Source organism: Balaenoptera borealis (assembly GCF_965194805.1).
Source record: "Balaenoptera borealis genome assembly, chromosome: 10".
Lineage (NCBI taxonomy): Eukaryota > Metazoa > Chordata > Mammalia > Artiodactyla > Balaenopteridae > Balaenoptera > Balaenoptera borealis.
The window spans coordinates 90,375,233-90,396,336 of NC_138874.1; the positions used below are offsets into that span (position 1 = coordinate 90,375,233).

The 21,104-nt window shown below is 38.0% G+C and overlaps 2 protein-coding genes across 2 annotated transcripts in view; one reads left to right on the forward strand and one right to left on the reverse strand.

Annotated features, from left to right (window-relative positions):
* The window catches only part of LOC309636068 (MSL complex subunit 3-like), a gene marked incomplete at its 5' end in the record, with an annotated part of 50,702 nt that overhangs the window by 23,270 nt on the left and 6,328 nt on the right, over positions 1–21,104 (forward strand).
* The window catches only part of LOC309636065 (cytochrome P450 2C23-like), a 40,994-nt gene that overhangs the window by 2,897 nt on the left and 16,993 nt on the right, over positions 1–21,104 (reverse strand). Inside the window, exons 5-9 of the mRNA XM_082408121.1 lie at positions 17,145–17,294; positions 16,366–16,526; positions 15,680–15,856; positions 4,420–4,561; positions 3,254–3,441 (exon numbers count right to left, since the gene is read on the reverse strand). Coding sequence (XP_082264247.1) covers positions 3,254–3,441; positions 4,420–4,561; positions 15,680–15,856; positions 16,366–16,526; positions 17,145–17,294 — 818 coding nt within the window. The remainder of the gene's footprint in view (positions 1–3,253; positions 3,442–4,419; positions 4,562–15,679; positions 15,857–16,365; positions 16,527–17,144; positions 17,295–21,104) is intronic.

Sequence of the window (21,104 nt, forward strand, 5' to 3'; positions counted from 1 at the left end):
TCACTTGTAAAACGGGGTGGGGTAACAACAATAGGCTTTCCTCTTTGCCCCATTAGATTCTGTGAGATTTAAATGACAAAATAATAACGACCATTGATACGGAACGCTTCACATTTACCTGACATTGTGTTTAGTAGTTTATAAATTTAATTCTCACTTCAACCATATCCAGTAGGCTCTTTTTGTTTGTTTGTTTGTTTGTTTCACATTGTATAAATGCAGAAATTGAGATTCAGAGAGAAGAAATAACTTACTTGAGGTTATACTTTTAGCAAGTGGCATGGTTAGAATTTGACCCATCTATCTATGGGTCATAAAGCACCCCTGTTTAAATGAAAGCCTCCTCTTCCCATTTTTACTTCATTTTGTATTTCCTGAAACATTATTTCACAAGTTTTGGAGTAGGTAATACATGCACATGGTATAAAATACACACACAAAAAAAAGTACGAAAGGGTTCAAAGTGAAAATAAGTCTCTTTCCTATTCTCAAGTCCCCTGGTTTCCTTCTTAATGTAATCACTGTTACCAGTGTTTGATATATCCTTTATGATATATCTTATGGATTAAAAAAAAAAGGTGCACACCTATTTCCTACTTTTTCCACAAATAGTAGCATCCTGTAGTGTTCTGTAGCTTGCTTAGTATTCTACTTTACATAAATAATTTTTAGGGAATTCCCTGGCGGTCCAGTGGTTAGGACTTGGTGCTTTCACTGGCAGGGGCCAGTTTCGATCCCTGGTCGGGGATCTAAGATCCTGTAAGCCATGCAGCGTGGCCAAAAATAATAATAATAATAATTTTAAGTCCTTTTTAAATGAATATTCAGCACCAATATTGCTGCAATGAATATTATTTTGGGGGAAATATATACAAAGGATAAATTCCTAGTAGTGGAACTGCTTTTCAAATTTCTATGCACATTTTGAATTTTCATAGAAATTGCAATGATGCCTTCCAAGGAAGTTACACCAATTTATACTACTAGCAAAAACATATGTTTTTTTATATCTTGCCAACATATTGTGACAAGTGAAAACATGTTTCTTTATCATTTTTATTTTCAATATATTTTATTGTGTAAGTATATTTTCACATATTTAAAAACCATTTGTAATTACTTTCACTCAAATTTAAATTTTGTCTCCCATGCATTTTATCTGTTGGTTCTGGGGTTTTTTCATGCTGACTGTAGGAGTTCATTTTATTTTTCAGCAATTCGTTCTTTGTTCTTATGAACTATGAAACATTTTGTCTCAATTTGTCAATTGTCTTTTGACTTGTTTCTTTTTCTTAGGTAGATTTTTCTTATTTGCATGTAACCAAATTTATCCATTTTTAAATGTATAGCCTACTTATTCCTCTTTTCTTTGGTCAATGTTAGAAAGTCTTTCTTCACTCTGAAATTCTCAAAAAAAATTATTGCTTTTATCCTTAGCACTTTTATAGTTTAATATTCTATGTGTATATATTTGAGCCACCAAGAATAAATTTTCATATGAAATTTATTTTATATGAAAGTTTGAGGTAGGGATTTCTTATTCTTTTTTTTCCAACTCCCCTGGGAGTTCTACAACTGAATAATCAATATTTTTCCTCTAGATTACAAGGAAAAAGCCACCTTTATCATATACTAAGTTTCCATGTATAATTACATTTATTTCTAGACTTTATTTGATTGATCAGTTGACTCAAGAAGTTGTATTATAGTGCTTTAATAACTGTGACCTTACATTATGTTTTAATATTTGGTAGGACCTGTCCCTGACTCTTCTTTATTTTTTAATTTCCCATATCAAATTTGAGATCTGTTAGTTTAGTTCCAAAAAAGTATCTAGTTTATATTTTCATTGAGATCTCATAAATGCATAGATTAATTTCAGGGTAACTACTATCTTCCTACCTGAACACAGAATAAGTCTTCTAATTTATTCAAAACTTGTATATCTTTCATTAACATTTTAAGGGTTTTTTTTTTTTTGTATAAATCTTGCAAATCTCTTATCAAGTATATTCCTAAGTATTTTATCCTCGTTTTTATCAATAAAAAGCTTTTATTCATTATGTTTTTAAAACATAGCTTTTATTTTATATAGGGTAGAAATTGATTTTTTTAATAATAAATTTGTACCCAACCACTGGAAAATTCTATTTTTGCAGTGGTACTTAAGTTAATTTTCTTGAGTTTTCCAGGTACAGTTATGTCACCTACAAATTGACGCCAGCTCTTAAATGTCTTATCTCATTACCTTTTTCTAATTCTAGTTAAATACTGGTAATGGTGGATAGCCTTGTCTTATTCTTGATATTAATAGGCATGCTTTTAGTCAAAAAGCATGATTTGGGAAATATGTTTTCCGTGGCTAATGAGGTATTTATCTATTCCTATTTTTTTAAGGGTTAAACTCTTTAATATTATCAAAAGCATTTTCTGTACAAATGTGATTATCATGTGATTTTTCTCTAAATTCTATTTATATGGTGAATTTTATTAAACCAGATTTTCTGGTGTTAGACCATTCCTGTGTTCCTGATTACCTTCACTTGCTGGTGATGTAGTATTTTTAATGTGATGCTAGACGTATGTGTTAATAGACTTTTGCATTGACATTTGGCAGTAAGGTTGGGGGCTGTTTCAGTTTTGCAGTATTCTGTCACCTTTTCTTCCTCTTCTATACCCTTGAATGGATTAAATGTAAAACCCAACCCCTTAATGACTACAGAAGACTGACTACAGAAGACTGACTACTCTTTTGTTAATTGTTAACTGTCATGGGCAGCAATATCCCAAATGTCTTGGTATATGAGGTCTTCAGAGGAAAGAATTCGGGTTAAAGAAAGTTGACATTTGACTTGATTACTTTAGAGCTGCATATACATTTTCCATCTCTTCCCCCTTTTTAAAATCCATCATGGAAAATCAGGTTTCTGTTCCCACAAGATTCGCATTAATGCAAATCACTTCTCCCTCAATACATTCTACGTGAGAGTGTGAGGGGCCTTGGGAGCCCCAGGTCAGCTTCCCCATTCCAGGAAGGCAGAGACAGGACCACAGAGGTGACAGAATGGCCTGAGGGTGCACTGCATGGCAATGACAGATTTCAAACCCAGGCCATGTGACTCTGACCTTGTGTTCTTTCCATGTCTCTCAATTGCCTCTCTTCCTGAAACAGAACTGAGATGTCTCTAACAGGCCCCACTGAGGTATCATGCTGCCCCTTCTATCCCAGCCAGCTTTCCCAGACACCTCTAACCTTAGGGATGAAGTACTGTCTGAATTTCGTGTCCCGGATCACAGTACGGGGCATATTAGAAGGAAGGAGGGTGATGTATCTTTGTATCTCATGAAGCACGGCCTCTGTATAGGGCAGCTTTATCTTGTCCTTCATGCAGGGGCTTTGGTTGCATCCAATTACACGGTCAATTTCTTCATGAACTTTGGCTGCAAAGACATGAATCATGAATGCTGCTCAAGAGATGTGTCCCCTGGACACCTGGAAATGCTTACGATGTATAATAGAAAGTGGCCTAGAAAAGGCTCCCAAGGTCAAAGACATGTTGTTAAACAGCCCACGGGTCTGCTCCTCAATGGAATTTCTATTTTCTATTTTCTGGTCTAAAAGACCAGAGATTTTGCTGCAGGAAACATAAAAGCTGCATCAGCTATGTCCTTGGCCTCCTGCCTGAATTGGTTTGTCCTCCTGTACAGGTGAGGAGATGACATCTGTGGCAGGGATTAAGGTTTACCCCAGATTCCTGGCAAAGCAGCTGTAGAGAGGAAATGTTTAATCCTCACTCTAGTAGGAGCAACTGCCTTGTCAGCCTCATCCAGTCTCCTACACATTTTGTGGGAATGGCAAACACCATTTTGTTAAGCAGTATAAACACTGGCTTTCTAAGACCTGTGCTCTGAGAACGTGCTTGAGAAAATCACGCTACTACAATTTCATTTTTTAATTTTAAGTTACATTGGAGCTAAAAATTCCCTTTGGGGAGTCTGATCCATTTTCAAGATGGAAAAACACAGGCCTGTGAGGTGAACTAACTTGTTTGAGGTCACACAGGCAGGTATGGGCAGGCCGAGAATGAGAATCCACCATGGGAATCCATGCATCCCTCATCTAAATAAGGCTCACTCTTCAGCATTGCATCACATATGGAAGAGCTGGGATTCAGAAGCTCCTCTGTGTTTAAACTTAAATGAAAGTCTTTGGGTTCGTAAAGTTCTCTCTTTCTTATCAGCATCATTTGATATAATTCTGATCTATAAAATCAAACCACATGGATGACCCTTTGCATGATGTTCTACAAGGCAGTCCAAAGAAAGAGAAGTCGTCACTGCCAGTAGTATCTTCCCACCCTCACCAGTGCCAGAAGCTCATATTTTATCCTACATAAATACTTAGGATATTTGCTGTACCTTGAACCTCAGGGTATTTCATTAGGAGCAGGAGCCCATAGCTCAGAGTGATACTGGTTGTCTCTATTCCCGCTGAAAACAGATTTGATCCACAGGTTGCCAAGTTCTCCAAGTGAAATTCAGACTCTGGGTTCTGTTTCTCCTGTAGATGGTACAGTTAATGGTCACATGAGTTAAAAAGAAGGCAGTGGCTTATCAGAGTTCTATGATCACACCCCATCCTAGCAATAGGCTTCATTTTGTGCACGGTAGGGTGGTAGATAAAAAAATCCGTCATGGAATCGAAACTTCTGGTTCAAATCCCGGGTTAGTCAATGAACAGATGTGTGCACTTGGCAAGTTACTTTACCTTTTTACTCAATTTCATCATCTGTGAAATTAGGGTAAAAAATAGAACATACCCCATAGGGTTATTATAAAGATTAAAAGAATTAATCGGTGGAAGATCTTGGAAAAATTCTTCATATATACAAATACTCAAAGAATGGTATCTTCTTTTACTATATTTAACGAAAAAGACTAGATGATAAGCTCCATGTGAGCACAATGTAGAGAAATCACTGGTTTGGGACTGGTCTGTTTCCTTCACTTACAAAGACATAGGTATTCGCAGCCCCACACTCTCACATATGACACTCATCATTATTAATGGCATTTCTTTTTTTTTTATTGGAGTATAATTGCTTTACAATGTTGTGTTAGTTTCTGCTGTACAACAAAGTAAATCAGCTATATGTATACATATATCCCCTCCCTCTTAAGCCTCCCTCCCACCCACCCCCATTATTGGCATTTCTACTATGAAGATTGTACTTGTACATATAGGACATTTTGACTTAAAATTTTTTGCATGGAATCTACAAAGTCTTTAGAAAATAAACTGATCCAGGGCTTAAAAACAGTGAGTGAGCTTTCTTTTTTTTTTGCACCCTTCTAATGTTTAAATCAAAAATATATTTTTATTTTTATTTTTTCATATATCTATATTTACTTTGCAAAAGTAATACATATACATCATAGAAATACAAATACATTGTAGTGTTACATACAGGAATGCATTATATGTGTACAAATACATGAACATTGTCAAAAATTTAGAAAATACAGGGGAACTAGAAGAAAATTAATCCTATCATTTAAGTAATAAACATTGACAATATTTTGGCATATATTCCCCAATTTTTTTCTTTTTCTTTTTTTTGAATTTTAGAATTTTATTTATTTTTTTATACAGCAGGTTCTTATTAGTTATCCATTTTATACATATTAGTGTATATATGTCAATCCCAATCTCCCAGTTCATCCCACCACCACCACCACCACCCCCGACTTTCCCCCCTTGGTGTCCATACGTTTGTTCTCTACATCTGTGTCTCTATTTCTGCCTTGCAAACCAGCTCATCTGTACCATTTTTCTAGATTCCACATATACACGTTAATATACGATATTTGTTTTTCCCTTTCTGATTTACTTCACTCTGGATGATAGTCTCTAGATCAATCCACGTCTCTACAAATGACCCAATTTCATTCCTTTTTATGGCTGAGTAATATTCCATTGTATATATGTACCACAACTTCTTTATCCATTCGCCAGTCAATGGGCATTTAGGTTGCTTCCATGACTGGCTATTGTAAATAGTGCTGCAATGAACACTGGGGTGCATGTGTCTTTTTGAATTATGGTTTCCTCTGGGTATATGCCCAGGAATGGGATTGCTGGGTCATATGGTAGTTCTATTTTCAGTTTTTTAAGGAACCTCCATACTGTTCTCCACAGTGGCTGTATCAATTTATATTCCCACCAACAGTGCAAGAGGGTTCCCTTTTCTCCACACCCTCTCCAGCGTTTGTTGTTTGTAGATTTTCTGATGATGCCCATTCTAACTGGTGTGAGGTGAGATACCTCATTGTAGTTTTGATTTGCATTTCTCTAATAATTAGTGATGCTGAGCAGGTTTTCATGTGCTTCTTGGCCATCTGTATGTCTTCTTTGGAGAAATGTCTATTTAGGTCTTCTGCCCATTTTTTGATTGGGTTGTTTGTTTTTTTAATATTGAGCTGCATGAGCTGTTTATATATTTTGGAGATTAATCCTTTGTCTGTTGATTCATTTGCAAATATCTTCTCCCATTCTGAGGGCTGTCTGAGGGCTGTTTATAGTTTCCTTTGCTGTGCAAAAGCTTTTAAGTTTCATTAGATCCCATTTGTTTATTTTTGTTTTCCTTTCCATTACTCTAGAAGGTGGGTCAAAAAAAGATCTTGCTGTAATTTATGTCAAAGAGTGTTCTTCCTATGTTTTCCTCTAAGAGTTTTATAGTGTCTGGTCTTACATTTAGATCTTTAATCCGTTTTCAGTTTATTTTTGTGTATGGTGTTAGGGAGTGTTCTAATTTCATTCTTTTACATGTAGCTGTCCAGTTTTCCCAGCACCACTTATTGAAGAGACTGTCTTTTCTCCATTGTATATCCTTGCCTGCTGTGTCATAGATTAGTTGACCATAGGTGTGTGGATTTATCTCTAGGCTTTCTATCCTATTCCATTGATCTATATTTCTGTTTTTGTGCCAGTACCATATTGTCTTGATTACTGTAGCTTTGTAGAACAGTCTGAACTCAGGGAGCCTGATTCCTCCAGCTCCATTTTTTCCCCCTCAAGATTGCTTTGGCTATTCAGGGTTTTTGTGTCTCCATACAAATTTTAAGATTTTTTTTGTTCTAGTTCTGTAAAAAATGCCATTGGTAATTTGATAGGGACTGCATTGAATCTGTAGATTGCTTTGGGTAGTATAGTCATTTTCACAATATTGATTCTTCCAATCCAAGAACATGGTATATCTCTCCATCTGTTTGTGTCATCTTTGATTTCTTTCATCAGTGTCTTATAGTTTTCTGCGTACAGGTCTTTTGTCTCCCTAGGTAGGTTGATTCTTAGGTATTGTATTCTTTTTGTTGCAATGGTAAATGGGAGTGTTTCCTTAATTTCTCTTTCAGATTTTTCATCATTAGTGTATAGGAATGCAAGAGATTTCTGTGCATTAATTTTGTATCCTGCAACTTTACCAGATTCACTGATTAGCTCTAGTAGTTTTCTGGTGGCATCTTTAGGATTCTCTACATATAGTGTCATGTCATCTGCAAACAGTGACAGTTTTACGTCTTCTTTTCCTATTTGGATTCCTTTTATTTTTCTTCTCTGATTGCTGTGGCTAGGACTTCCAAAACTATGTTGAATAATAGTGGCGGGAATGGACATCCTTGTCTTGTTCCTGATCTTAGAGGAAATGCTTTCAGTTTTTCACCACGGAGAATGATGTTTGCTGTGGGTTTGTCGTATGAGGCCTTTATTATGTTGAGGTAGGCTCCCTCTATGCCCACTTTCTGGAGAGTTTTTATCATAAATCGGTGTTGAATTTTGTCAAAAGCCTTTTCTGCATCTCTTGAGATGATCATATGGCTTTTATTCTTCAAGTTGTTAATATGGTGTATCACATTGATTGATTTGCATATATTGAAGAATTCTTGCATCCCTGGGATAAATCCCACTTGACCATGGTGTACGATCCTTTTAATGTGTTGTTGGATTCTGTTTGCTAGTCTTTTGTGGAGGAATTTTGCATCTATATTCATCAGTGATATTGGCCTGTAATTTTCTTTTTTTGGAGTATCTTTGTCTGGTTTTGGTATCAGGGTGATGGTGGCCTCATAGAATGAGTTTGGGAGTGTTCCTTCCTCTGCAATTTTTTGGAAGAGTTTGAGAAGGATGGGTGTTAGCTCTTCCCTAAATATTGGATAGAATTCACCTGTGAAGCCATCTGGTCCTGGACTTTTGTTTGTTGGAAGATTTTAAATCACAGTTTCAATTTCATTACTTGTGGTTGGTCTGTTCATATTTTCTATTTCTTCCTGGTTCAGTCTTGGAAGGTTATACCTTTCTAAGAATTTGTCCCTTTCTTCCAGGTTGCTCATTTTATTGGCATAGAGTTGCTTGTAGTAGTCTCTTAGGATGCTTTGTATTTCTGTAGTGTCCATTGTAACTTCTTTTTCATTTCTAATTTTATTGATTTGAGTCCTCTCCCTCTTTTTCTTGATGAGTCTGGCTAAGGGTTTATCAATTTTGTTTATCTTCTCAGACAACCAGCTTTTAGTTTTATTGATCTTTGCTATTGTTTTGTTTCTATTTCATTTATTTCTGCTCTGATCGTTATGATTTCTTTCCTTCTACTAACGTTGGGTTTTGTTTGTTCTTGTTTCTGTAGTTCCTTTAGGTGTAAGGTTAGATTGTTTACTTGAGATTTTTCTTGTTTCTTGAGGTAGGATTGTATTGCTCTAAACTTCCCTCTTAGAACTGCTTTTGCTGCATCTCATAGGTTTTGGATTGTCATGGTTTGTTGTCATTTGTCTCTAGCTATTTTTTGATTTCCTCTTTGATTTCTTTAGTGATCTCTTGGTTATTTAGTAGCCCACTGTTTAGCCTCCATATACGTGTGTTTTATACAGTTTTTTTCCTGTAATTGATTTCCAATCTCATAGTGTTGTTGTTAGAAAAGATGCTTGATATGATTTCCATTTTCTTAAATTTTCCGAGGCTTGATTTGTGACCTACGATGTGATCTATCCTGGAGAATGTTCTGTGTGCACTTGAGAAGAAGGTGTATTCTGCCACTTTTGGGTGGAATGTTCTATAAATATCAATTAAATCTATCTGGTCTAAAGTGTCATTTAAAGCTTGTGTTTCCTTATTAATTTTCTGTCTGGAGGATCTGTCCATTGGTGTAAGTGAGGTGTTAAAGTCCCCCACTATTATTATGTTACTGTCGATTTCCTCTTTTATAGCGATTAGCATTTGCCTTATGTATTGAGGTGCTCCTATGTTGGGTGCATATATATTTATAATTGTTATATCTTCTTCTTGGATTGATCCCTTGATCATTATGTAGTGTCCTTGCTTGTCTCTTGTAACATTCTTTATTTTAAAGTCTATTTTATCTGATATGAGTATTGCCACTCCAGCTTTCTTTTGGTTTCCATTTGCATGGAATATCTTTTTCCATCCCCTCACTTTCCTTCTGCGTGTGTCCCTAAGTCTGAAGTGGGTCTCTTGTAGACAGCATATATATGGGTTTTGGTTTTGCATCCATTCAGTGAGCCTGTGTCATTTGGTTGGAGCATTTAATCCATTCACATTTAATTCAGCATTTAATCCATTCATTAAGGTAATTATCGATATGTATGTTCCTATTACCATTTTCTTAATTGTTTTGGGTTTGTTTTTGTAGGTCCTTTTCTTCTCTTGTGTTTCCCACTTAGAGAAGTTCCTTTAGCATTTGTTGTAGAGTTGGTTTGGTGGTGCTGAATTCTCTTAGGTTTTGCTTGTCTGTAAAGCTTTTGATTTCTCCGTCGAATCTAAATGAGATCCTTGCTGGGTAGAGTAATCTTGGTTGTAGGTTCTTCCCTTTCATCACTTTAAATATATCATGCCACTCCCTTTTGGCTTGTAGAGTTTCTGCTGAGAAGTCAGCTGTTAACCTTATGGGAGTTCCCTTGTATGTTATTTGTCATTTTTCCCTTGTTGCTTTTAATAATTTTTCTTTGTCTTTAATTTTTGTCAATTTGATTACTATATGTCTCAGTGTGTTTCTCCTTGGGTTTATCCTGTATGGGACTCTCTGTGCTTCCTGGACTTGGGAGGCTATTTCCTTTCCCATGTTAGTGAAGTTTTCGACTATAATCTCTTCAAATATTTTCTCAGGTCCTTTCCCTCTCTCTTCTCCTTCTGGGATCTTCATAATGCGAATGTTGTTGCATTTAATGTTGTCCCAGAGGTCTGTTAGCTGTCTTCATTTCTTTTCATTCTTTTTTCTTTATTCTGTTCCACAGCAGTGAACTCCACCATTCTGTCTTCCAGGCCACTTATCCTTTCTTCTGCCTCAGTTATTCTGCTATTGATTCCTTCTAGTGTATTTTTCTTTTCAGTTATTGTATTGTTCATCTGTGTTTGTTTGTTCTTTAATTCTTCTAGGTTTTTGTTAAACATTTCTTGCATCTTCTCAATCTTTGCCGCCATTCTTTTCCCAAGGTCCTGGATCATCTTCACTATCATTATTCTGAATTCTTTTTCTGGAAGGTTGCCTATCTCCACTTCATTTAGTTTTTTTTCTGGGGTTTTATCTTGTTCCTTCATCTGGTACATGGTCCTCTGCCTTTTCATTTTGTCTGTCTTTCTGTGAATGTGGTTTTCATTCCACAGGCTGCAGGATTGTAGCTCTTCTTGCTTCTGCTGTCTACCCTCTGGGGGATGAGGCTATCTAAGAGGCTTGTGCAAACTACCTAATGGGAGGGACTGGTGGTGGGTAGAGCTGGGTGTTGCTCTGGTGGGCAGAAGCTCAGTAAAACTTTAATCTGCTATCTGCTGATGGATGGGGCTGAGTTCCCTCCCTGTTGGTTGTTTGGCCTGAGGTGACCCAGCACTGGAGGCTACAAGCTCTTTGGTGGGGCTGTTGGTGGACTCCAGGAGGGCTCATGCCAAGGAGTACTTCCCAAAACTTTTGCTGCCAGTGTCCTTGTCCTCACGGTGAGACACAGCCACCCACCCCACCCCCCACAGGAGACCCTCCAACACTAGCAGGTAGGTCTAGTTCAGTCTTCTATGTATGGGTCACTGCTCCTTCCCCCTGGGTCCTGATGTGCACACTACTTTGTGTGTGCCCTCCAAGAGTGGAGTCTCTGTTTCCCCCAGTCCTGTTGAAGTCCTGCAATCAAGTCCTGCCAGCCTTCAAAGTCTGATTCTCTGGGAATTCCTCCTCCTGTTGCTGGACCCCCAGGTTGGGAAGCCTGACTTGGGGCTCAGAACCTTCACTCCAGTGGGTGGACTTCTTTTTTTTAAAAATTTTTTTTAAAGAATTTGTTTTTTGTTTTTTAATTTATTTATTTTGGGCTGTGTTGGGTCTTCATTGTTGTGCGGGTTTTCTCTAGTTGCAGTGAGTGGGGGCTACTCTTCATTGTGGTGCGCGGGCTTCTCATTGCGGTGGCTTCTCTTGTTGCAGAGCACGGGCTCTAGGCACACAGGTTTCAGTAGTTGCAGCATGCGGGCTCAGCAGTTGTGATGCATGGGCTTAGTTGCTCCACAGCATGTGCGATCTTCCCGGACCAGTGATTGAACCCGTGATCCCTGCATTGGCAGGTGGATTCTTAACGACTGCGCCACCAGGGAAGTCCCAGTGGGTGGACTTCTGTGGTATAATTGTTCCAGTTTGTGAGTCACCCATGCAGTGGTTATGGGATTTGATTTTATTGTGCTTGCGCCCCTCCTACCATCTCATTGTGGCTTCTCCTTTGTTTTTGGATGTGGGGTATCTTTTTTGGTGAGTCCCAGTGTCTCCCTGTTGATGATTGTTCAGCAGTTAGTTGTGATTCCAGTGCTCTCACAAGAGGGAGTGAGTGCATGTCCTTCTACTCTGCCATCTTGAACCAATCTCTGAGCTTTCTATTTTACAATTACTATACTAAAAATAATAGGGATTAAATCTTCTTTGTTGATGTATCCCCAACCCTTGGCACAATAGCCGGCACTAAGAATTTGTTGAATAAATTATTGTTTAATATATATAAACTAGTTAAGCTAATAAAATCTCTATTTTTCACTATAATTAAATTATTTTCATTGCTGATTAATTTTTGGTGGGCTTCTAATACCACTGTTTTTAAATTTAAGAAAAGTATTAGAGTACTTCTTTTAACTATTAGCTTTACTTTTAAAGCTCTGTATCAAGTTTTTCTTAACTCAGTTTCTTTATACCATGTCTCTCCTGTTCATTTCAAAATGGGATGATTTCTGCATATGGATGTCCAAGTTTTTAGGCACATTGCCACTTCCTACCTATAGTTCTTACTGCCTTGATCTGGAATACTGAGCATTTTAAATAACTCCCTCACAACAGAAAGTCCAGTAGGTTTTGAAAAATCTTTGCTTGAGAAGAGAGTGAACGAGAAAATGGAAATATCAACATATCTTCTATTTATGTTCTAACTCTCTATTTATGTTCTAACTCTGTAATTTAGCTAAGTAGAACTCCACCATTGGTGAACTCCACCATTTTGTTTAATTTTTAACACACCCATATCTGTTATGTAGTAAGGTTTAGAGATTAAAACATAATGCAACAAAATTTACAGGAAAGCAGAAATGCTTCAGAAGTTTCTATCCATTTTCTGTTGATAGTTATCTTAAAGGAAAAATAGATGTGGAGGGGAGGAGAGGAAGGAATGGTTGAAATCCAGACGTTGGCGTATCAACTTTCTTTTGTTCCTTCCTCTAGACTCTTTCAGAGGATCTCAAGGCTTTGGTATGTATGCTAACAACTGTCCCTTTCCAGTGATTCCTGTATTGGTGAATGGCCCCAGCTTCCATCCAGTTAGGCAAGCCAGGAACACAGCTCCTCATCTCTTGCATTTCCCAACTCACCACCAAGACTGTTAATTTTACCTCCTAAAAGTATCTCAAATCTATCCACATCTCTTCATTTCCACCACCAGTACCCTTGGCCATCTTCTTTGCCTTGGGCCAGTGCAATCATCTCGTATAGAAAATGCTATTGGTGCCCTGCTCAGATCCCTTTTACTGGTTCTGATAACCTACCTCACAGCTGCTTTGGCTCACACCTGCAACTTTCTCTGGAGTCCCTTGGACACTGGACCCACAATGACAAGAGAAGCCTGGGAGGGAATCAGTCTCCCAGACCACCCTCATGGGGCTGCCTGTGACCAATGACTGATAGGTGCAAGAGTACAAAAGCCCAGCTCCGTTGCCCCAGGGAAGGACAAACTCTGCAGTGCAATTTATACTCTAGAGCCCCCTGTAGGATCAGGTAGAGACTAGGCTTCACCTGAAACCACATCTATTTTTAATTTTTCCCCTTCCTTATCCTGTTTCTCTCATTCACATACATAGAAGTTTCTCCTGATAGCACTCCCTTAATAAATCACTTCCACACAAATCCCCATTTTAGGTTCTGCTACCAGGAAATTTACCCTGAAACAACTCCTAGCTGTTCTCCTTGCATCCACTGTTGACCCCTACAATCTGTTCTCCACATCACAAATATGGTCATCCTTTACACAGTGCTTAGACCCTGCAAATGATTTTCACTGATATTAGGATAAAAGCTAAACTAATTAATGTGTCCTGCCAGGCTCTGCATGAATGGTCTGCCTGCTGACCTCTTGCTGTTTCAGCTTCTCTCCCACCACTCTCCCCTGCTCCCTCCCTTCCAGCCACACTGACTTTCTGTCTACCCCTCATATCCCCAAGCTTCCCTCTGCCTCAGGGCCTTTGCACATCTTGTTCCTCTGCTTGGTATATTTTTCTTTGCTACTTTTATGCAGATAATCCCTACTCACCTTTCAGCTCTCAGCTCAATTGTTCACCTACGTGAGCAGGGATGTATCCACTGGGCCTTGGTTTAGAAGTCCCTTCCTGACTCGAATTAGACTAGCATTAGTGTTCCTGCCACATTCTCCCATAACAATCTTGTACTTCCCCATTAGCACTTCATTGTTACTGTTTGTTTTGATGATCTTTGCACTAGACTGTAAGCTCCATTAAGTCAAGGACTGTATCTTTGTTAATTAATTAATTAATTATTTCAATAATTATTTCAATAAATATTTATGTTTATCTACAATATTTTAGGCATTGTGCTAGTTGCTGGTGATACAAAGCGTGAAAAATCGACAATACTGCAGCCCTTTGTAGTATACAGTGTAGTGGAGAATGTAGAGGTAAATTAAATAAATACTTTGTTAAACTATGATAAGTGCTATGAAAGAAAATTACAGGGTAGTATCTGATTCATCATTTTATTCCCTTTACCAAGCACCATGACTGATACAGAGTTGGTGTTAAATAAAATCTTTAAATGATTGAATTTATAACCTGGCTATTTTTTTTTTCTCTTTTCCAGACAAACATCTAGTCCTCTGAGAGCCAACAACAAACTTTTCCATCAGAATGAAGAGGCTATTTTGATGTACATTGTTGATAAGTGGAATGAGCTTGAATGACTCTACTGACCCCAGGGAAATTTCTGAGAAGAAAAAAGGGCATCAACATGCCTTCCTTCAACATGTTTTCTAAGGAAATCAAGCTTTCCAAATCAGCCCTCCTAGAGATTAAGAAGACCAAACAAGTTATTATTAATTGTTTGCTATAACTTGCACATTTATGATATATTTGAGTGGTGTTTTTCTTTTGTTTATATATATCTGGGGAAATTTGGCATAAATGAGGTTAATTTTATAGGGCTCAAAGAATTATTTTCAGATTTTAAGCTGTTATATGTGTATATACATTTAAATATCTTTTTTACAATCTATTGTTTGTCAGTCTTGACTGTTTTTCTACTGATGTTCTCATGGACACTCATGCTGGTATTTTATGTCAGGGATGTTCTGAGGGTTGGTGGCTGTGTGATACTTGCTGTTCAATATGTTTAATACCATCCATGGTTAACGTATAATGTATTTGTTTTAGAACCCTTTATCTGTCACCAGTTTCAAATAACAAGATTGTTCTATGGGAAAACACAATCCAGTTTTTATAATGTATTGGTCTATGACATGCTACCTGGGAAGCACTGTGGCAAAAATGGCTGACTATGTATGTGTAAATAATGTGTAGAGAAGATGCATGTGTGTTTAGCCACCCCAAGATAAATATGTGCTCAGAAACATGCATATATATATATGCATGTTTATATATATATATATATATATATATATATATATATATATATACACATATATATATATATGTAGCTCATTGTAAATATGTATCGAGAACACTTCATTAAATGCTAATATCCAAGTGTAGGAAGTAAATAGAAATACAAAGGAAAAAGAGGGCTTTGGACTATTTTTAAATTTCTGTTATTGTTAATAGTGTACCCCATTGCCATAAGATATCAAAATATTAAGAATTACCAAAATGGGGACTTCCCTGGTGGCGCAGTGGTTAAGACTCCACGCTTCCAATGCAGGGGGCCTGGGTTCGATCCCTGGTCAGGGAACTAGATCCCACATGCATGCTGCAACTAAGAGTTCACATGCCACAACTAAGGAGCCTGCCTGCCGCAACTAAGACCCAGCACAACCAAATTAAAAAAAAAAAAAAAAAGAATTACCTACATGGTGTGATTATGCTTTCCTGCATTTCCATGGACTGCTAAAATATAGTATCAGGGAAAGATGTCACATACAGTACCTGCTCCATCTTGCTGAGGAAACAGTCAATGTAGTCTCGAGGGTTATTATGATCCAGGGACTTTTGATGCTCCTTCACTTTTTCCAGAATAAAATATTTAATATCATTAAGCCTTTTTGAGAATGCTTTGTGCTCTCCAGGGAGATGCTTTATGAGTTTTGGCCATAGATTGTAAATCTAAAATGAGAAAAAAAATACATCAGCAATTCAGTTTGTGAAGAGAGACCAGTGTTTCTAAGTGGAGCACCTAACCCTCTGTGGGGTCTGGCTAGGGAGAATCTCTTCCTCCAGCTTCTGAGCAGAAGAGAAGGGAGGGTGACCATCACGTACATGAGAGAGCAGCCCCTTCCCATCTCCTTGCTCAATCGACCTTGGCCAACCTCAGAGTCAGAGATGGGGAGAATGTGCGTAGGGGCCTTAAAAGAAACGTAGGCAACTGGGAACGTGATGTCTTCTTTTGTGGGAGTCAGCTCACAGAAGCAAGCAGAGGGCAGCCTTCCATAGGTGCTGGGGTAAGCGACACTGCACTCATCCACTCGACAAGACACACGTGGAGGGAAGGTGACAGTGCTTGTTGGCACATGCTCATGGGGCAGGGGGAGGAGCTCGCAGCCCTTTACCCTGCCTATGGGGTCCCAGTGCCCCCATGAGATCAACCGCAAGGGCAGATGCAGACTTGGCTTTACCTGGTTCCAGGGAGAGTTTATTCGATTAAAATTTTTATTCAACAAACTCAACAGGGAGAGTAACGTCTTATTGTTGTAGTGGAAACGCTCGTTGAAGAGGACGGAGCAGATCACATTGCAGGAAGCACAGGAGAGGGTGAAGACAGGGTCCAAGGGCTGAGCTGATGTGAGAAAAAAAAAACAATTCTAACATTTAGAATTTTCATCAGCCTGCATTATGGCTTCAAGAACAGGGCCTCCCTCTTGCTCATATTGATACCTATATTTTATTTTCTCTAAATTTCTTCAGATTAGGATGTAGGGATCTTCTACTAGTACTACATGCTCTATAGTATTATACTATGCTACTACTACTAATTATTATGTTATTCAATGAATACTGTAATAGTCGTAAGAGCAACAGGTAATATTACGGAGTATTATACATGCTGGATACTGTGTAAATGTTTTGCAAACTGTATTACTTAACCCTCATTCTGAGGTTTGGTTTTTAGCCCCATTTTTCACATGAGGAAACTGCGTTTTAGAGAAGTTAAGTAACTTGTCCAAATTTACACATCCAGTAAGTGCCGAAGTTGGGAGATGAATCCAAACAAAGGGATTCATGAGTCCTAAGTAACAGTTTTGGGTCATTTTCTTCCTGTGGCCTTTTTCCTAGTCAACGCCCTGACTCATAGAGCAGATTGTGGACTATTGCGTGCCTCCCAAAGGAGGAGCTTTGGTGGGAAGCTCTGTGTGTAGAAGCCCCTTGTCCCTAAAGGATGGTCAATGGAACGCACCCTCTGTTTTCCTGAGCTCCTCCACCAGAAACTGGGCCTCCTCCTGGACCCTCTCCTCGAGGCTCCTCTTCCCCATCCCAAAGTTCCTCAGGGTCATGAGGGAGAAGCGCCGCATTTGTTTCCACCTGTTTCCATTACTGAAAAAGATTCCTAGGAAAAGAAGCAAAGAGCAGGAAAGAATTTTGCATCATGGAGTCCGACTTTCCCTGAAGCTTATCTCTTGTGTCCACCCTGCACTGTTGCCAGTGCCCCTTATCAGGGATTTAGCAACTGGCCTTTGAAGAGCACAACATATTCTTTGGTTTGGGTGAAATATTTGTCACAAAGAAAATAAAACCCAAGCTCTGGTCAACAGAGGGCAGGGGTGATGGAGTCAGGAGGCAGGATCATTGGCAGGTAGAGAACATTCCCAAGTGTGGGAAGGGCCCTCTGCCTGGTTTTGTTAAAAATAGTAAAGACTGGCATGTGTTCTCACAAACCTCTTTCCTGAGTGTCTGTTTTACACTTAATATCCCTCTAACTTGTGGTTTAATCCTACCTGTGATTTTCTCTATTAGAGGATAAGCAACTGGAAAGCAGAGCAATAGGGAATATATGTTTCCATTCGCCTCTGAATTTACTACAGCTAATGTTAGCTAATCTGAACAAGAAGAAACTCAGGAGCAAAGGAACTCAGTATGTTCACACCAGTGTTTTTTCATTCCTTCCTCTGTACAAAACCAGTTACATGTCCTGAATTTCCTTAATGCACCACCAGTTTCCTAGTGCCCAAAATCCAAACCTCAGGGCATCTTCATATCCCTCTTGCCCTTCACCCTATACATCTGCACTTGGTAAGTCCTGTCGATTCCATCTCCAAAATGTCTTTCTCATCTGTCCCTTCTTGTCAATTCATAGTACGCTACCACACTTCAGGTTCTAACACTTTTACAGATTTTAAAAGTTCTAATCATCTTCAAACCAGTTTCCCCTTTCACTCCTCTAAATCTACAGTTTCCAGGTTACTCAAAATCAAATACAGGGACAATTAGGCTGGTGCTAAAATTCATTCAATGGGTCCCCCTACCCCACCCCCACCTCCCCACGCCGGTCTCATTCTGACACCTTTTAAACCTCAAACATTTCCATCATTCTCTCCCTTGGCTCTAACTCTGAGCATATAGACCAATCACAGCTGTTCACTAAATGCAACTACATTGTTTTGCACCCTTATTTTGTTCATTCTCTCCCTTTTGCTGATAAGTCTGCTCCCGCCCTATTCGCTTTGTTGTGTTTCTAGCTTTCCTTTAAGAGCCATCTTGAAAACCTTCTCTTGGAAGTCTTCCCTATCCTCTACTGGAGGTAATCTTGCCTTCCTTTAACTGAATTGGCTTGCATGATGCTTTAATACAATTTATCTTTTCTACCTTGTATTACAGCAATTTGTTTACTTGTGTTACTTCCTATACTAGATTTTACTTAGTTAAGTGACTGGCGCATCTCTCCAAATATTTCCTGTGACACATGATGATCTCTTACCTTGCACATAGAAGATGTTCAATACACAATAATTTAAATATTCATTTCACATCTACCAAATTAGCAAGCATTAAAAAGAAATTTTGTACCTAAAGCAATCAAGCTTGTGGCAAATTTGGTGCATTGTTTAGCCTCTTTGTATATCACGACCTATTCTGGAAATTAAAACAATATTTATAGCAAAAACTATTAAAATTGTCTTTGATCCATTAATTGCTTTCCTAAGAATTTACACAAAGAAATAATTCAGCAAAAGTTAAATGGTGTACATTGCAATGTCATCTATACTGATTTAAGAAATTTGTAAACAATCTAAATGCTAATGATAGGGTAATTTTTTGCATAATTATACAATGATAGTAAATCAATATTAGGAAAAGTAAGCAATTGTTAAAATGATGATTATGAAAACTATGTAAAAATAGCAGAAATGTTAATATTTAAAAGAAAAATCAGTATACAAATATGTCTATACTATAATTACAACTATGTAAAATATGTGTGCATATGAACAACATCTGGGAGATGGTACATAAAAATAAATATGTTACATCAACTATACTTCAATTAAAAAATTAAAAAAAAATTTAAGAATAGGTTAGTGTATTGAGACTATGGTTAGTGGTTCTGAGTTCTAGAGTTAGGCAAACTGAACTCAAATCTCTACTCCAAAACTTTCTAATTTGGGTGAGTTATTTAACTTCTGTTGCCTCAGCTTTTCCTCTGTTGAATGGAAATAAAAAATATCTTCTTCATGGGGCCACTGTGTTAACTGAATATGGTAATACATGAGAAACCTCCAGCACAGTATCTGGCACATAAGAAGTATTTAGTTAGATAGCCTCAACCACCAGAGGGCAGACAGCAGAAGCAGGAAAAACTACAATCCTGCAGCCTGTGGAACATAAACCACATTTACAGAAAGATAGACAAGATGAAAAGGCAGAGGGCTATATACCAGATGAAGGAACAGGATAAAACCCCAGAAAAACAACTAAATGAAGTGGAGATAGGCAACCTTCCAGAATAAGAATTCAGAATAATGATAGTGAAGATGATCCAGGACCTTGGAATAAGAATGGAGGCAAAGATTGAGAAGATGCAAGAAATGATTAACAAAGACCTAGAAGAATTAAAGAACAAACAAACAGAGATGAACAATACAGTAACTGAAATGAAAACTACACTAGAAGGAATCAATAGCAGAATAACCGAGGCAGAAGAACGCATAAGTGACCTGGAAGACAGAATGGTGGAATTCACTGCTGTGGAACAGAATAAAGAAAAAAGAATGAAAAGAAATGAAGACAGCCTAAGAGACCTCTGGGACAACATTAAACGCGACAACATTCGCATTATAGGGGTCCCAGAAGGAGAAGAGAGAGAGAAAGGACCCGAGAAAATATTTGAAGAGATTATAGTTGAAAACTTCCCTAACATGGGAAAGGAAATAGCCACCCAAGTTCAGGAAGCGCAGAGAGTCCCATACAGGATAAACCCAAGGCGAAACATGCCGAGACACATAGTAATCAAAATGGCAAAAATTAAAGACAAAGAAAAATTATTGAAAGCAGCAAGGGAAAAATGACACATAACATACAAGGGAACTCCCATAAGGTTAACAGCTGATTTCTCAGCAGAAACTCTACAAGCCAGAAGGGAGTGGCATGATATACTTAAAGTGATGAAAGGGAAGAACCTACAACCAAGATTACTCTACCGGCAAGGATCTCATTCAGATTTGATGGAGAAATCAAAAGCTTTACAGACAAGCAAAAGCTAAGAGAATTCAGCACCACCAAACCAGCTCTACAACAAATGCTAAAGGAACTTCTCCAAGTGGGAAACACAAGAGAAGAAAAGGACCTACAAAAACAAACCCAAAACAATTAAGAAAATGGTCATAGGAACATACATATCGATAATTACCTTAAACGTGAATGGATTAAATGCTCCAACCAAAAGACACAGGCTTGCTGAATGGATACAAAAACAAGACCCATATATATGCTGTCTACAAGAGACCCACTTCAGACCTAGGGACACATACAGACTGAAAGTGAGGGGATGGAAAAAGATATTCCATGCAAATGGAAATCAAAAGAAAGCTGGAGTAGCTATACTCATATCAGATAAAATAGACTTTAAAATAAAGAATGTTACAAGAGACAAGGAAGGACACTACATAATGATCAAGGGATCAATCCAAGAAGAAGATATAACAATTATAAATATATATGCACGCAACATAGGAGCACCTCAATACATAAGGCAACTGCTAACAGCTATAAAAGAGGAAATCGACAGTAACACAGTAATAGTGGGGGACTTTAACACCTCACTTACACCAATGGACAGATCATTCAAAATGAAAATAAATAAGGAAACAGAAGCTTTAAATGACACAATAGACCAGAGAGATTTAATTGATACTTATAGGAC